At 45.0% G+C, this 16,532-nt stretch overlaps 4 protein-coding genes across 4 annotated transcripts, besides 1 other annotated feature; 3 read left to right on the top strand and 1 right to left on the bottom strand.

Moving 5' to 3' along the window:
• Nucleotides 1-4,306: 4,306 nt before the first annotated feature.
• Nucleotides 4,307-9,384, bottom strand: TSTA_093120 (ATP-binding cassette protein C11, putative; the record flags this gene model as incomplete). Its single annotated transcript, XM_002478984.1, has 18 exons — nucleotides 4,307-4,535; nucleotides 4,596-5,054; nucleotides 5,121-5,225; nucleotides 5,286-5,742; nucleotides 5,804-5,868; nucleotides 5,922-5,972; nucleotides 6,027-6,098; nucleotides 6,151-6,274; nucleotides 6,330-6,686; nucleotides 6,735-6,897; nucleotides 6,975-7,442; nucleotides 7,474-7,697; nucleotides 7,753-7,919; nucleotides 8,081-8,255; nucleotides 8,315-8,564; nucleotides 8,596-8,891; nucleotides 8,956-9,135; nucleotides 9,264-9,384. 18 exons carry the CDS (start codon nucleotides 9,382-9,384, stop codon nucleotides 4,307-4,309), a joined length of 3,963 nt encoding a protein of 1,320 aa, XP_002479029.1.
• Nucleotides 5,071-5,094: a sequence feature (AT_rich).
• Nucleotides 9,385-11,841: 2,457 nt separating the features above from the next.
• Nucleotides 11,842-12,390, top strand: TSTA_093110 (uncharacterized protein; the record flags this gene model as incomplete). The annotated part of the gene is made up of 2 exons (XM_002478983.1): nucleotides 11,842-12,135; nucleotides 12,205-12,390. 2 exons carry the CDS (start codon nucleotides 11,842-11,844, stop codon nucleotides 12,388-12,390), a joined length of 480 nt encoding a protein of 159 aa, XP_002479028.1.
• A 1,074-nt stretch (nucleotides 12,391-13,464) lies between these two features.
• TSTA_093100 (uncharacterized protein) lies at nucleotides 13,465-14,698 on the top strand (the record flags this gene model as incomplete). Its single annotated transcript, XM_002478982.1, has 2 exons — nucleotides 13,465-14,125; nucleotides 14,184-14,698. 2 exons carry the CDS (start codon nucleotides 13,465-13,467, stop codon nucleotides 14,696-14,698), a joined length of 1,176 nt encoding a protein of 391 aa, XP_002479027.1.
• A 978-nt stretch (nucleotides 14,699-15,676) lies between these two features.
• TSTA_093090 (uncharacterized protein) lies at nucleotides 15,677-16,489 on the top strand (the record flags this gene model as incomplete). The annotated part of the gene is made up of 2 exons (XM_002478981.1): nucleotides 15,677-15,692; nucleotides 15,855-16,489. The coding sequence occupies 2 exons, from the start codon at nucleotides 15,677-15,679 to the stop codon at nucleotides 16,487-16,489; spliced, it is 651 nt and encodes a 216-aa protein (XP_002479026.1).
• Between the last annotated feature and the right edge of the window lie 43 nt (nucleotides 16,490-16,532).

Raw genomic sequence — 16,532 nt, 5'->3', positions numbered from 1 at the left:
CGCAGTCTGATTGGCTGATCCGCTACACGATGGGATACTACCATGTGCCTTAGCCTTGAGGCACCCCTCATCCCTCTATCTTTTTCTCTTCACTTTCAGGCTCTTCTGATTCGCATCGTTTGGGAGCGATGATCCAATTGACGTCAATCCAAGCCCAGATTGCCCCTCATCCTGTGTCTCGACTCGCGAGATCGCCCGCGGTTATGCACTTCCATCACAATTGGTTGTCAAAACAAACACCGGCAGATACGCGATGTGTAAGCCAACATGAGACAGCCCCCCTCTATCTACTTGACTCTTCATATATCCTACGTTATCCTACATAGCACTTGGGTCCTCTATCTCTTGTCCAGGATCAACGGTTAGAAATCTATTAAAAAACTGCCGAAGACGAGTGCAACGCGTTCTCCAGCACAGACCTGTCGTTGAACCGTCAACACACTAACCTAGCAGGCCCATTTTTCCTAAAAGGCTGGACCATCTGTGACGTATCCGATGTTCTCGTCTCTATCCTCAAATCTTGTTGTTTCTCTCGCTCAGTCGGCCATGACGATATACACTCAGAGATGATTGCAAGACGCATTTCTCACTACAGTGTAAGCGTAGACTCCGGAGCAACACAACAATCCCGGGACAGCCCAAACCCTAACTCGAAAGTCAATCACAACAAAACCTTGAGATCCAACATAAAAGCCACTACTAATTGAACTACCTTAATTGATTGACGAGTAAACTACGTAATCGAAGGAACAATCGGATCAATCGAATTGTGAAGTTGAAACTAATGCAAAACATGAAATTATAGACCAGATACACCGATTGTCTGACATCATGAGCATTTTATTGACGGTTCTATAGAACGCGGTTTCAGTTCTATACCTAGTAAAATGTAAACAAACATTGTTGTCGATATAGGTGTGTGTTATATTACTATGTTCTAAATGCAAATACTACGTACGTAGTGGGCAGTCAGATGGTATGACCTATGTATGCCATGATCTCGCCATGGACGGATGCCATGCTTCGTGCCATATTGGAAGGGTGTATGGAGCGGTTGAAGATCCATGGATATTTATGTTCTATGTTTGGCAGTAAAAAGTAGCAGACTAATCGTGTTCCAGGATGTAAATATCTTGCAGGTGGTGTTTCGCATATATATCATAACCCTAACCCTGTTAACGTCAGAGTAAATTAGGGCTTATCTGATCACGCAGTCCGAACTTCGTACAACGGACAATGCATATCCAGATGAGATGATTCTGGGTATGTAAAATTGACAGTGGCTACAATTTGACAGTGCCATTCTACCTAGGTAGTTTGAAGCAATTGAATTTCTGAACTGCCGCTTTCACGGTCAACTATACTCATCCATGACGCTATCAACATTGCAAGACTGGTATCTACAGAAACATCAATAGGATCAACCATCGAGGTACAATACAGGGATACCTATTACAGATTTAAAACAAATAGACCAAGAAGAACCTTTTAAATATGTGTCCATCTCGGTTACTTACTAATTCTGTCCGGTGTTTACAAACTAGGGCGATGATGATCGAGGTGTGGATGTAACTGGGTAGTGTTCACTTCGAGCTACACTCAATATTTTACAGGCTATTCGGGTATAGATCCAGGTTATGCATAGCCATGTACTGAGAGCTATAACAGACGTAGTGGGCTGTGGTCAATGTGCCAGGGAGAGGAGAATGCATAGCTATATGTCGCCCATTCAGACTCAAGGAAGAGCATATTTTGAATGTCATTACCTAGGTACTGTATCAGTTTTATTGATATATTCATGCAAGTCAGAGTTCCACACTTCAAACCCAACCCTTTAGCCTTCAATATTTCTCAACCCTGGATTGCTACTACTAGTAGGTTCTACGTGAAGATGGACCTAACAGCCCATGATCCAATACAGGTAGAGTCTATAGACAAAAGATCCATACAAACGACTAGACCATGAGCAAGGAGAGCCACCCCCAGCCCTACAATTGACATAAAGTCGCACACCATTGAATCCGTACTCTGGAACGAGGAACTCACAAGGGCGTTGAAGTATATGTAAGAAGTAAATGCCCCTGCTAAAGGCCAAAATACCCACGAGAAAGAAATTACATTGAATCCTGTCTTGGCCAAATTCCCTAATCAAGGAATCCATTTCAGTCCACGCACCTAAAATATCGGTTAACCAAGGGATGGATTCCATCCACCACGAGCAAGGGGACACATAATCTATTACTTGCATCGGTATTCACCTATCTGGAATAGACATGCATAGCATAATCCGTACTGATCTGTCAATGCATGAGAGATTTTTCCCGAATCGTACAAGTTTTCTCCGCATTTTGAAATCTTTGCTTTTTCTTGAAGGGGGGACGGGTGGTAGATCTTCCTTGAATCTTGCATTTGCCAATACTAGATACATATATTTTTGGTTACTTCTGGACTGCAGATTGGTACGGTATGTTCGGGGAATTTTCTCGCCTTGTCGAATTGACAGACAGACGGACCGATGGTCTTTGGTTCCTTTTTGTCATTCTTTAATTTACAACGTAGCCTTTGAACATACCGGTTCTTTTAATAGGTAGATATTTTGCTCTCGGCAAATTAGCTAAAAAAAAAAAAATAAACTGTTCTAAACTTGATCTACAAGGACAGTCTCAGCTAGATCTTATGTCTAAACGTTACCTCCTTGCTACATATCCATGAGCACCACATCTCAATCCACGGTGAATCGGCACGCTATACTTAGTATAAAACTTGGAAACTCTAATGCCAAGGCTATAGATAAAGGATCTATTAGATGTATTATTTATCCCCCCTTCTAGTGCTCTAGTTCGATTTACGGGTTCGTGCCTGTGTAGGGATAGATAGTGCATACTGCATAGGCATGTACTTAGTAAGGAGTCAGTAAATCATGGGGAAATGTTGACGTGCATGAAGAGAAGATTGAAATATAAGTTTATTTTATGTAAGATAGATCTATTAACTAGTGGTACATATGTGCATGTATGGAAGTTGTTTTTGCTTAACTGAAGTTTCAATGTGTTTCAATGCTTCAATGTATTCAAATGTCGGGGTAATGCCTGTAAATACTGACTTCTATATGGACGGTATTTGTTGATATACAAAGCGAAGAAAAGATTTACAGGTTATAGTTTGATAGTTTTAAGGAGGTGAGCCTGGAACCATTAGGGTAAACCTCAAGGAGATGTTGTCTACATACCAAAGTCGGATGTATCAACATCGCCATAGTCGGCAAGTTGAACCATATATGCGCAAGTCATGAAATGATATATGGGATTGTTATCTGGAGCTGGCTTTAAGACGGTTATTCCTACGATTGTAGAATACCAGTTATGTCGGAGGCTTTCTGGATATAGCGACAAGAGGATTGCCAGTAGGGTGGGAGAATTCACGAAGACGTTAATCGAAAGTCCACACTGACATGAGTAAACGTAAAGTATTGCATTTGGCACATCTGTATGTTGTTTTCCTCTCACCCAGCACTACATAAGAAGTCTTTTCATACTCGCAGGCAGTATCAGATGACTTCAAACCCCCCCGGCATTCGGCTAGAACTCAGAATAGAGTCCGTGTAAGTGTTCAACGAGCCAATACTAATTGTCACTATCGCTAAACCACATACGTGATAGTTCGATCTATGACTGAGAAAAAGCTATTTCCTTGATGACTCAATGCGGGAAATTAGGGCTCACACTTCCGTAGCAGCCAGTTGAGGAGTCGGACTCGAAGCTGAAGAAACCCCCTACAATGTAAAGCAATGCTAAGCCCTAGAGTATATAACACAGAATACATGGAGGATATTCCTGTACCACGAATAGTGGAATTGTATGTTCGCGGACTACTGCGCCACCTAGGTATACCTAGCACTAGATATCGTCACTAGCGCGCCAGCACTGTTGCTCTATCGCAGCTTACTATTCAGCACCGCCACAGGGCTCAGCACTGTGTAGCGGACGGGCAGGGAGTATATTTGCCGCAGCTCAAAACTAGAGCTTGGCTGCGACCTGCCCTTGTTGTGTGTGCTGATGGTGGTGAGCCGGTTGAACTTAACAGTCCGATGTGGTGACGAAGTAACTAGAGGAGCATATTTGCTGCTGCAGCTCGTTGATACTGCGGTAGTAGCAGCGAAGACTCGGTAGTTACCATTGCTGCTGGAGAAGATCTAGGAGGGGGGAAGAACTAGGACTAGGTATACACAATCTAATCTGTTTCTCTCCTATCATGAAATGAGACGTTTTTTTAAAGACTTGAATTCTCTCTCCTGCCTAACAAGAACTCAAGTTTCACTGCTTTCCAACGACATGAACAGTTTCCGGAACTTGGAGTTCCGCGCAAGCAAAACTCGTGAACTATCACATTCCACAATCTGCCCGCTCTTCAGCAGAACAACTCGGTCGAATCGATCGATGTGTCGTAAACGATGTAGAATAGAGATTACTATTTGCGAGAACGCGAATTCTGTGTCAATGACGTCTTGCATGATGGCCTCGGTTTTCCAGTCGACGCTATTAAACGTCAGATTTATATATAAAAAAACCCGTCGTGAACGACTGGTAAAGGCCTACCTGCTGGTGGCTTCGTCTAGAATCAAGACACGGCTGCACACATTGAGTGCTCGCGCGAGTGCTAGCAACTGTCTATCTCTAATGGACCAGTCCGACGCGGAAAATTCGGCATCCAGTCCTCCTTCACTACTGATGCGCTTCCACAGGCCGACCTTCTTGATAGCCGACTCTATACTTTCATCCGTCGCACCTCCGTGCGGATCCAGGTTAAATCGGACCGTGCCAGGCATGAATAAGGGGTCTGAAGGGACAGTATTTAGCCGTGTGCGAAGCGTGTTTCGCGACACGGTTGACAGGTCCACGCCGTCTATTGTGATGCGGCCTTGTTGGACGTCGATCATCTGGAGAAGAGCTAGGATGAACGACGTTTTCCCACTGCCGGAAGGCCCGCAGATGGCGATTTTTTCTCCTGCTCGGATTTGCAGAGGGAGATTTTGAAGTACAGGTATGCTTGTAGAACTGAATGATGGGTGAGTTTTATTTTTTTTTTATTTTTAATGGTCTGGTTCAGTATAATCAACATACTTGTAACAAGCCAAAACACCTATAAATTCAATGGCACCATGAAAAGGCCATTCAGGTCGTACGCGAAACGATGTAATTAAAAGGCCTGACTCTGAAGGCGTATCCCTGACAAAATCCCGAACGCGCGATACGGCGCCAATGGACGTTTCTTACGTCGTTTAGGACTGTATCATCTGGGCAAGGGACTGATTGAGTGTGAGAACAAGATTCAACGCAACACCGATGGACCCAGAAGCAAAGCGGTCTCTCATGGATGTCATAGTAGCGACGATGACGACTGTAATCGCACCCACAATCAAGTCCAGGACCAATTGCAACCATATGTGAATGCAGAAGAGCATGTAAAACGGCTTCTGAGAATCATTCAGGTATGCTTTGCCCTGGTCCCGAAATCGGGACTCCCATTTGAACGCGTGGATGGTCGAGAGACCGTGGATACTCTCGATGAAATGGTTGTACAGAGGGGCCTTGGCTTCGATGTCTACGAGTCGAACTTGGCTGGATGTCCGCAGATAATACCGCTGCATGAAGAATAGGATCCCCAGCACAAATGGAACGGATACTGCAAGATACTTCCCAAGGATACATAGAATGATCAACTTGGCAACACACGAGAAGGAGCCTGTTTATTGCTGAGAGGTCAGTGGACAAATTCCTGAGTACACACTGGACGTGGACTCTACCTGTGACAAACTGGGCTCCGTTCATAGGGAGCTCCATATCGACCAGCTGCATATCTTGACTGAATCTAAAATCTTGGTTAGACCTGAAAGATGGAGGGCATTTATGTGAGACTCCTACCTATTCGTCATCGACCCCGAGCTTATCCTGTGGAAGAAAGAGAATAGTGACCTGTGAATTGTCAGCACAGTATTCCAAATGTCCGGGGGGGAAGGGGGGGTTTACTCGAGAGTCGTCTGCAAAAGATTGCGATGCAGACTCAATCCGGTGGTCCTAATGATATTGACAAGGAAAATCCTAGCATCTGTCAGCTCTCTGCCATCGTAACAAAACGACTCATCTAACTCACCAACGACCTGCCACGATGCCCAGAAAAGATAAGCCAAAGAGCAAGGCATAGACCCCTAAGTACTTCCACAGCTCCTTATTTGGCTGCTGCGAGTTTGTTTCTGTCCACCATTGAAGCCATACAGCTAGAAGCAGGTCTTTAGATCTTTTGTAATTGGATTAGCAGGGGATGTCACTTACTTGCAAATTTGGACCCAAATGCTTCAAGCCCAGAGAAAAACGCGAGAAGGATGACGGGGACAAATCCCGCACTTTGATAGTAGTACATGTACACAGACCAGGTACCGCCCCTTTGTGCTGTAGAGGTAGCGTTGGAATGTATACTGTCTGCGTCACTGACGAAGACTTGGGTTTCGTCCGCTTTCTCGCAAGCCAGGGATTCATCTACAGGTGATAACGTGGGCGAATTCTGCACGGGCATGAGGGATTCCGCAATGATATCTGACCTTCGCGCCAGAATCTCCGTGTACGGTCCATGGTCGACTATCCTACCGTCGTCGAGAACGATGATATTGTCTGCATAGGAAAAGATTTGCTCTTATGATCATTAGTACTCTATTTAGCAGCACGAATCAATTTACTTACGCGTATGTGTGGCCAGAATCAAGGATCGTCCAGTGGTCTTGAAATAGCCTTCTCTGCCAAAGAGACGACGAGATAACACACTGATCGTCTTCGAGTCCAGTCCGCTAAAAATATCGTCCAAAACTAAGACCTGGTTCTTGGAATACACAGCACGGGCAAGAGCCTGCAAGCAGATGATCATCAATAAATCTCCGTATGTAGGCAATACACTCACATCAGCGACTAGAACAAGGAACTCACAATCCGTTGTTTTTGCCCTCCGCTGAGCAACACCCCTTTGCTCCCGGTCCTACTGGGCATATCACTTTTCGTAAGCGCCTTCATGTCTGCTTCCAAACCACAAGCAGAAATAGTAAATTGATACCAACTGTCGTCAAATTCAGCTCCTCCCGTGATATTATCCTGGATGGTGCCATCTATAATCCATGGCGTCTGGCAGCAATATGCGACTTTCGTCAGTGTTGAATTCAATGAACCGCGCTTGACGGATGTTTGCCCGAGAATGCTTTCTAGCACGGTTGATTTCCCCGACCCGACGGGGCCTATAAGCACGGTGATTCCTTGGGTGATGTTCAGATTCAGATCATGCAGCACAACCTGAGTATCCGGGGACCAGGAAATGTCCGCATTGACGAATGATACCAAAGGGGCGTTAGATGCAGTGGATTGATCCATACTCTTGCAGTTCCATCGCACCCCCTGAGAAGCCTTCGGCAGAAGTTTCCAGAGGAGCTAGCACATGTTTATCCAGGATGTATTCCTGAATGCGTCCGAAGCAGGCGATCGTTTGGACGATGGATGGCAAGGCTTGACAGAAGGTAAGTAAAGGGCTCGTGAGAAGGGAAATCAGAAAAAGAGAAGTGAATGCCTGTGCCAGGTTTAGTGAATCGCCTGCTTTTACAACCGAGATAATAGCATATGTAGTAAAGGTTGCAAAGGGGGCAAAACCCGTAGGAATATTAGCTATCTAACGTTAGCCCATGAGCCACTCAATCAAATTTAAAACCGGACCTCTTACAAAGAGAAATCTGCCATAAAAGAAGTTTCCGGAACCGTTCTAAAGTTTTGATCTCGACCTCTCGCAGTCTTGAAACCACTGTGAACATAACATCCGTAAGCCCGAGCATTTTCACGGCTTTCATGTCACCCAGCATGTGCGAGGTAGCCGCCAATCGTTTCTGTATCCTCTCAATCCATTTGCGTTGAGCGTTCCCTGATTTCCGCGACACCGGGATAGTAGCTAGTACTGACACCAGGCATATGACGGCTGGAATCAAACACGCGACAGAGACCTGCCGCTCTAACAACCAGAGCGCAATTCCAACTTCCAGGGCCGATGCCCAAACCTGTGGATGAATTTGAAATCTGAGGCTATCCGCTCTACGTCAGTGTCCATCAAAGTGATGGCTGCCATGTCTTTGATTTGAACGCCGTCGTTGCGGTGTAGATAATAGAGACAAGCCTTGCACGAATGGCTGTGATAAAACGATACGTTTGACGCCAGTATATTGCTTTTGAGACCTATCCTTAAATGATTAGTATGCTTGAAACCAACTTTCGTGCAACGAATACAGACACACCGCCAAACCAGAATATACGAGCACAACAGCTCCTGTAAGCGCCGGACCATAGTTGGCTGGTGCTGCAGCTGTCTCCATCCAATTCACGAGCGCCGTGATGAGAAATGGCTGCGCAAAAATGAGTGCCGTCAAGGCCAGACGAGGCGGAATGGCGGACAGAAAGGCCCACCCGTACGCGCGAAACGTAGCGTAGAGCAGACGTCGTCGTCAGCCAGTGGTGGTTATGTCCCATGCTACTTGAAGCTTTGCTCTGCGGTTTGTCCAGCGAGGCTGTCATCAACTCCGGGCATGTCCTCAAGCTGAAGGCGTTTGGAGTAACCCTGATGGAAGAAGGGGAGTACCCAGATAAAAAGACTCCGGCTCCAAAACCCACCACCTTGTTCCGGGGTCACGCTCTGATACAGTCGCCGTAGGAACCTTGTCCTCCTCGCGGACTCTGCAATTAAAATTGCTATGGTGAAGACATAGACGGCAGTCCATAGACTTTGGCAGGCTGTGATAGATGGAATGAGCCATAGCGTACGCAACCGGGGCATGTAGACAATGCTTGCAGCCGAAAAGTAGACCACAAGAACATCTGATGGTCGCACAGTACGCTGGTCTTCTGCAAAAGACAGGACAGCCGCTGCGAACGTAGCAACTATATTCAGGAGCCCAGATGTCCGGAACAATTTCGTATGGATGGCCGACGTTGTTGTTTGGAATGCAGTGAAGACAACCTGCAGGGCGAACAAGATGACGAGGAGTGACTGTGGCATGTATTGTCAGTGGGAAATGTAGTAGTAGTTTACGCAATTTAATATAAGCAATGGCACGTAGCCCTAATTGTTTTCAGCTCATTAGTAACAGATCCGTCTACCTAGGTATTCAGTTGTTCAAACAAGGAAAACGTCCAAACAAGAACAACTGCAACCATGCATGTCAGCAAGCTTAGATATCCTCCATTTACTTGATGCGATAAACAGTAGTCGAGGGCTAAGTGCAACTAGAAGCGTTGAAGACACAGGAGTATTCAGGTCAGCGTTCATGATGCTCGGCAACTTATGATCGTCAGCTCCAACGACAGGCATGATCTGCTTCCAATTATTGTCGTTTTCTTCCCTTCAGACGTGGTAGCAAAAGAAGGAAAATATAACTCTTCTTTCTTCTGCTCTTTTTTCTAACCTAATTGCCTCGCCTCTGCCATGTCTTCGACAGCTTGCATAAGCATAAACACAGAGATGCTATACGCCTGAGCCGGGTCTATCAAAGATCCATTCGTATTTCTGGAACGAGATCCTCAATACTCGTGACACAGCAGCCAAACATCGCATCATAACCGTTATCGACGTCAATACAGAGTATAAGCCGAATCAAGCAAATCAAAAAGCACCTGCATTGTTAATGCCCTGTAAAAGTCATGAAGTAGCAGGAACATAGCGAGCTTCACGCTTAAGATCTCTCCCTGGCTAGCCTTTGCGCTTGCACTAGCCCTCATCCCCTCCTTGAACGGGTACACGCCTTCGACTTCGAGTCTCGCAGTAGAGCCGACACGATTGCACATCTCAGTACATAGTCGAAACATGATTACCGGACGCGGTCGGTAATAAAGATCCTCGTAGTTGTGTTCTTCTGTAAGACAATATCTCAATAAATAATGGTACACCCCTACAATTCCTCGCTGGAGATCCTGGGAGATAGTGACCAGGCCTCTGGGTTCACCTTCCACAGCTAATTTCCAGAAAGCGTCAAGTCTCCCTTCGTCAGACACGCCAACTAGCTATACAGGTGCATCGCCCAGAAGTCCAAACAATCCTGTACCAGCAGCAGTGGTAAATTCAGCATGGATAACGATCACACGCAAAACAACCATCCAACTGGCCAACTGCTTGGTGATATTAAACAGCTCCGGATTGAGGTAATTACGTTGGAAATGTCTGATCATTAAAGATCCACCCCTGATCGCCTGGGATGCTTCCCATGCAAGGCTTCGGAGCGGAGAACCTTCAGTTGGAAAGTCTTAGTCCTCGTAATCACGCACCCAATTGAGGGGCATTACATCTCGCGTTCGATCGAACCACGCCTCGTGGATGCAATTCGGGGTGAACCGCCAAGGCCACCAAGGATCAGGTGTAGGGGTATCGTTATTCTCCCAGAGCAGAAACGGCATGGTAGCCCCCAGTCTCCAAAGCAATTGCGTGTGACTCGCGACATACGCGAGTGATGACAGGTGGCTGACCATTCATTTCGCTCGTTTGATAGAGGAAGCACGGTGATGGGACATGCCTACCCGGGAGTTCAAATACAATCTCATAATAGGGCCTGTCTATTTCACAAACACGTTGTGGTAAGCATAAGCGCCAAATCTCGAGTTGCAGCTCGGCTGGCAATCTAGGAAAGAGATAAAACGTGGTGACTGGGATGGAAGAAGAGTCAGACTGGACCATGAGACTATGTCAGATAACGGAATCTCTGGATTCCATCCAGTACTAGAATATGAGACTGGGTGCGAATCGAATATGAATTTCAGCACACTGGTGGGAGAAGTTCCTTTTTTACTTCAGTCTGGGATGTTCATGACTCCTTTATTGTGTCTTGTCTCTTGATTAGTCGAATCATTCATTTGGTTGGGCCGTTGGTACTGTGGTACATCAACAATTCCAGTAAGCATAACGATAGGTCATGTCATTCAATTGGATCATACGATATAAAATAGAACCCCGTCTTTCGTATTTAGCTCCTCCTACAGACTAGGTTTTTTTAATACATCAAACCACAGAGCATCAAATACCTAGGTACATAGAGAGTGGCTGTGATGCGGCATGGTTTCTGGTGGACAGGAAAAGCCTTGGTGGCTGGACATATGCACCGCCTTCAACAACATAAATAATGCGTTGGTTGTATGTATTTGTGTTACTTTCTTGCACTAGGATCCTCCTTCAGTCAAACGCTGTCTGCACCGGTTCCTGGGAGGCTGAGACCTGGCTGAGTCTAGCCCACTGTGCCGTCCGAGAGACAATCCCCTATGCGTGCGCCATCAGGCTGAAGCGCCTAAGGATACTCTCAAGTATTCAAGGCCAATTAGGTAGTGTATCACTACTGATCTTTGCATGAATTACTCTATCAGCCACCTAATGTGCCGTAAGGATATACAACTGCACTCACATAAAAGGCTTCCATGATTGGTTCTCTTCTTGATAAATGAGCCTCACGCAATAAAACAGCAAACACTTTTAAGCAAACAGAAATCTATTCACTCAAAGAAAGATAATGATTGTTGCACTAGATAGTTAGGGCTAGAAACAAGCAGAATTGATGGAAAGTGCCGGTGACTACGCCGTGCCAGAATAGGTCAGCAGATAAAAAAGCTTGGTAAAATCGATTTTTCTAGATATAAATTGGGATCAATCCCTCCTCCAGATTGCCCAGATGACTAGCGAAAGGTAGCATCTCTATCTATCTTCCAAACATCTCTTTTTTTTGCTGCTGCAGCCGCCATCAATTTTTAGTCCATCCGTTCCCGACCAAAGAAACAGAGACCAGTGACAATGTCACATGAATTGCATTATTCTTCTAATAATGTCAGGTCCTTCTTTGACGATTTTCCAGACTTCGTTCAGGACCCTTCTGCCCCGATCAGCGCGGAATTTGCTCGTCTAGCAGCCCACAGACAATGGAAAAAGGGAGCCAGATCGAAGACCTACGAACGCAACTGGAGCAAATGCATCAGAATGGAATTTGATAATTTCTATGGAAAAGAATACACCAAATTGGAATCTTGGCAGAATATCTGCACTGAAGTGGGCATTGAGCCCCTTTCGTCAGTCACCAAGTGTAAGAAGGTCAGATTATAGCCCCCTTTGGAAGATAGAATAGGTCTGTACTAACAGCAAGAATTGTTTCTTATCCAGGCACTATCCAAGGTCAATGTGAACCTCGTGAATCTGATAGACTGCCGCACGACTGGCGAAAAACCTCTTTTGTTTCCGTCTTTGGATGCCCTTCGAAAGTATACCAGGAAGAGGGGCAGGGCTTTTCCAAGGGAAGAAGCTAAGGAAGACGGCTTCATCAAGATATTACTGAAGAGAATATATTGATCTCTGCCCCAGATATCAGTGGCGAGACATTTGTCTACAAGTGGATACGACTGAAGAAGCTTTGCGTGATAATTGTTTGTTTGGGTTATGGTGGAGTTTATCGTCTCCGAGATTCGACTTTGAAATGGATGTAAAGTCTGCGAAAAGAATATGTCGTGGTCGTGTCCATTTTATTAGCAGAGCTAGTCTTCCGTCTTAGTTGGTTAGTGAATTGACCAGGTGTACCTTTTCCAAGGTCATGAGCCAAGCCCCCAGAACGAGTGATCATAGTCAGGTTACATTGACCGCGAGATAATATTAGCAGATTTTCTAAATAAAAGGAATTAGAAATAGCTCTTCAACTTTTAAACATCTGAAATGATTGACTACTCAAGCTGTGACCTGAAGGAATACGTCTAGGCGGTGATGTCTCTCCCCAGAGATTGCGCTTCATCGTAACAGTAGACATAGAACCATGGCCTAGCCACGAGTTCGCACTCTATATACAAATTGATAGGCTATGATACAATGTTTCTGGGAAGCCACTGCATGTCAAATGGCAGATTTTCACGACTTGAGAGGCAATGCAGATAACCACAAGCTAGTAGCAGTGTACAACAAGTATCCCCAAAGTGATACAGGATCTCCGTTCCTCTGCCTTGGACAGTTCGCACCATCTATTTATATATGTTTTTTCAAACAACTAACACAAGACTAGCGCTGAGTGTAGAGGTAGGCTGGGTAGCTATCATTCCATCTGTGTCTATAGGCCCAAGGATGCGGCGCAGTCGAACCTTTCGGCCAATGGATCATGACCGCGCCAACGTTCAGAGTAAATGTTAAAAATACACACTGCAAGCACCAATAGCTCTCCATCACCTAGGCATATATGAAACTTTCTTACAGAAAAAGAATACTGAATGTGCTTCACCTTCATACTTGCAATCCCGCGCTCGAGACAGCTCGGCACCTAAGTAGGGGTTGAGTCAGCGGCAGCATGGAATTTATGCAGGTGTATTTAAGCGTGAGAGGATGCCGTAGAAATTCGAAAACTACTAGTAGTCAGCTTAAAGCTTCCCAAACTTATCATTGAAGATGGAGGTAGTCGAAGATATCACGAATAGCTCCGAAAACATTAGCATTACCCCATTCGGACTGCAAGAAGAACAAGGACAATTAAGACACAACTACCGCCGTTACGGAGAAGTTGACGCTGCCTTACTTACTCAGACGCCCGGGGTTGTCCGAATTGACACAGTGCTTCATAGGCGAAGAGGAATCCTTATCACACACGATACCTATGATTATTTCCGTTTGTCATTTGAAGACGATGATCACGCTCGCTGTTTCTTGGGGGAGATTCTAGCCAATGTGTCCGCGTCGGATCATGTGGTGAGATTATCAGAGCTTCAACTCGAGGAAATAAATTCTCAATGGGACGAAAATCCAAGAGTCATTAATCCCCGATTTACACCTGCGAATCTGCCATTGATAATGTCGACTAAACTTGTTTACTCCCTTTCAACAAAGTGGGAGATTGTCAAAACACACTACTACATTGCCTTGTCCGAAACTATGCTGGATCAGCTGTGCGAGGAGGCTATATGTAGCGCATCACTCAACGGTTTCATCAAAGTAACATCTCTACCGATAATGAAGGATATACCCGACATAAGACAGCCAAAGATGTCTGTTGAGCATGAGCTTACACAGGCCCTCATTAGTGCTAGTCTAACAGAAAGATATAAACCCCCAAGTAAGATCTTCAATATACGTTCATCAGCAGCTTTTAGATACTAAAACTACTCGAACAGTTTGCTCTCTTGTCGAGCGATTGATCAATATGATTAAGGTTGGGCGACGGGAACGATCTGAGCCATTTCTCAACATCTCAAAAAACTGGGCTCCACGCTTTCTACCTCGAGAGTCAATGAACAAAATTTCTCAGGCAATTAGATTCGTGCATATTGAGAATCATGACCCCGATACCTTGGACAAGACTGATAGGCAAGATGGGTCTGACAATGCCGACAAAGCTTCCAATGCTCTTAAACCATCGAACTCTTCGATTCGCGGGATGCGAGCATTTCTTGTCCGCCGGCCTGTTGGGAAAACTTCGAGGACCTGCTTAGATAAAGCATTAGCTAAGTGTATTCGTGAGTCGACCACGGCTCGCACACTTTTTGACAGAGGGGAAAGATCTCGGACTAAACTGGATAGCTTCGCGGACAAATTATTTTACTGTGCAAATAGGTGCTATACTGGGGATACCAGAAGTCATAGTGAACAGTGCTCTTCCCGCGGAATGGTGGAATTTTTGTTTGAGTAGATGAAGAACGATACCAGCAGATTATCATATGCTTAAACATTCATCTTATTAACTCGAATGATTATTAGGGGTTTGATTAAGATATAAAGCCTTGCTATACTACATTGGACAGTTTCAATTTCTGTCAGGCTTTTAGTGGTGTCGTATGAGCCACAGGATTTTGACCGTGTGCTGATTTTTGGGAATTCTACACCTACCCAGTCATATCAACAATCATGTTCCATAAATCATGCCGCTCTTAAACAGTAATTTGCATTAACTTTAAGTACTGGTGAGAAAGGGCCAATGTAGAGCGGATATTTCTGGATCACCAGCTGGAGGTATGTATACCTAGTCATCTAGAGAGCTGTGATGAGGACATCCTCTTCAGGAAACGGTTGCCTTCACTAATACCTGTAATTGATACCTTCTTCATATTCTCTCTTCTATCAATTCCCCACTTTTGCCTTTACAGTGTTTATGCATGCATTGCATAGGGCAAGGAGTCGAATATTACATGGAACCTTGGAAGCTATGCCTTCTTCAACCTAAACACCAAAGCCATCCCTATTTGCTAGATCCGTCTACGGCCAATTTCAGCCAATGGATAAGATTCGTGGAACTATTGGCTGCGAGAATAGTTGACTAAGTTTGATTGATGCATTACTCCGATCAGCCTGTCGGACGAGGCAAGGCTGTAGAATTACGGAGTTTGCAGGGTGCCAACTGTCTGCTTTGACAGCAAAGCCATGATTTCACCTTTGACCTATTTTTCTCCAAGGGGATATCTTTGATAACTCTAAATCCACAATCCTGCATGTGAATAGGACCGACACTCATCGTTTGCTTTTGTATCTTCAATTTATTCATTTGCCATATCACAAAACGCGCCAGAAAGTTCTCACAACCAGTGGGAGAAACATCGGAAGGGTATTTATTCTCTCTACCTATACCAGGGCGCAAGTATCTCCGAACTCATGGAGCAGATAAAAGAAAAATATGGATTTCGTGCTACGTATGCTAAGTACTTCTGACCCGGCTTTGGTGTTTAATGTTGATCTGTCATGAAGCCCGAATCAAATCACCAAAATGCTCAAGAGCTGAGGTATCCACGAAATCAGGACGATTTTGGATAAACGTGCTGATACGCTAGGTCTCAATTGGAGAAATTCCATAGTTGACTTATTCAAATTCCTCAATCTCGATGCTGGTATAGAATTTCGAATAAAACTAGCCAAAACTTTGAACGTTGATGTCGGTCCAAACAGGAGTGCCGTCCAAAACAAGGCTCTACATCAGAAATTGATGGATGAATTGGCTAGAAACAATGGCCAACTACCAGCGAAGCTGTATCGCATCGATGAACACGAAAAACTCCCACCGGATCTGTTACAAGATGTAGATGGCACGCAGTTGAAGCAAAGTCAGACTAAAAACACCCTAGATACATTTTCTGGTGGTTATATGAGTGAATATAAGGATGGAATGTTGTTAGAAAAGACGATGGAAATCCCGCTCCTAGCTTCAACCGACAGGAAACTCACCAAAAACAATTCTACTCCTTCAGAGAGCGATGAAAGCAAAGTTTTGAGCCATTCCTCAGAAAGTACTAGGGATTTATCTAAGTCTCTGTCGGGAATCGAAGCAGTAGACAGCCAACTAGCTTGGATATTCCTCTTTCAGTGTTCTCTTACTAAAGTAAATGTGGAGAAGCTTGCAAGAAACGTTAAGCGCTTGATAGTGCGCTTTGGAAGAAACCTCGAGGGAGAGACGAGCGAAGGACTGCACAAACAGGCAGCAAAATATGTTTAACATTCCGCGCACAAGATAGCGATACATATTAAACGTGCTCTGG

This window comes from Talaromyces stipitatus, genomic scaffold, assembly GCF_000003125.1.
Source record: "Talaromyces stipitatus ATCC 10500 scf_1105507295527 genomic scaffold, whole genome shotgun sequence".
Taxonomy (NCBI): Eukaryota; Fungi; Ascomycota; class Eurotiomycetes; order Eurotiales; family Trichocomaceae; genus Talaromyces; species Talaromyces stipitatus.
Note: the sequence above shows the minus strand (reverse complement) of the source record. Positions and strands in the feature narration are given on the sequence as shown.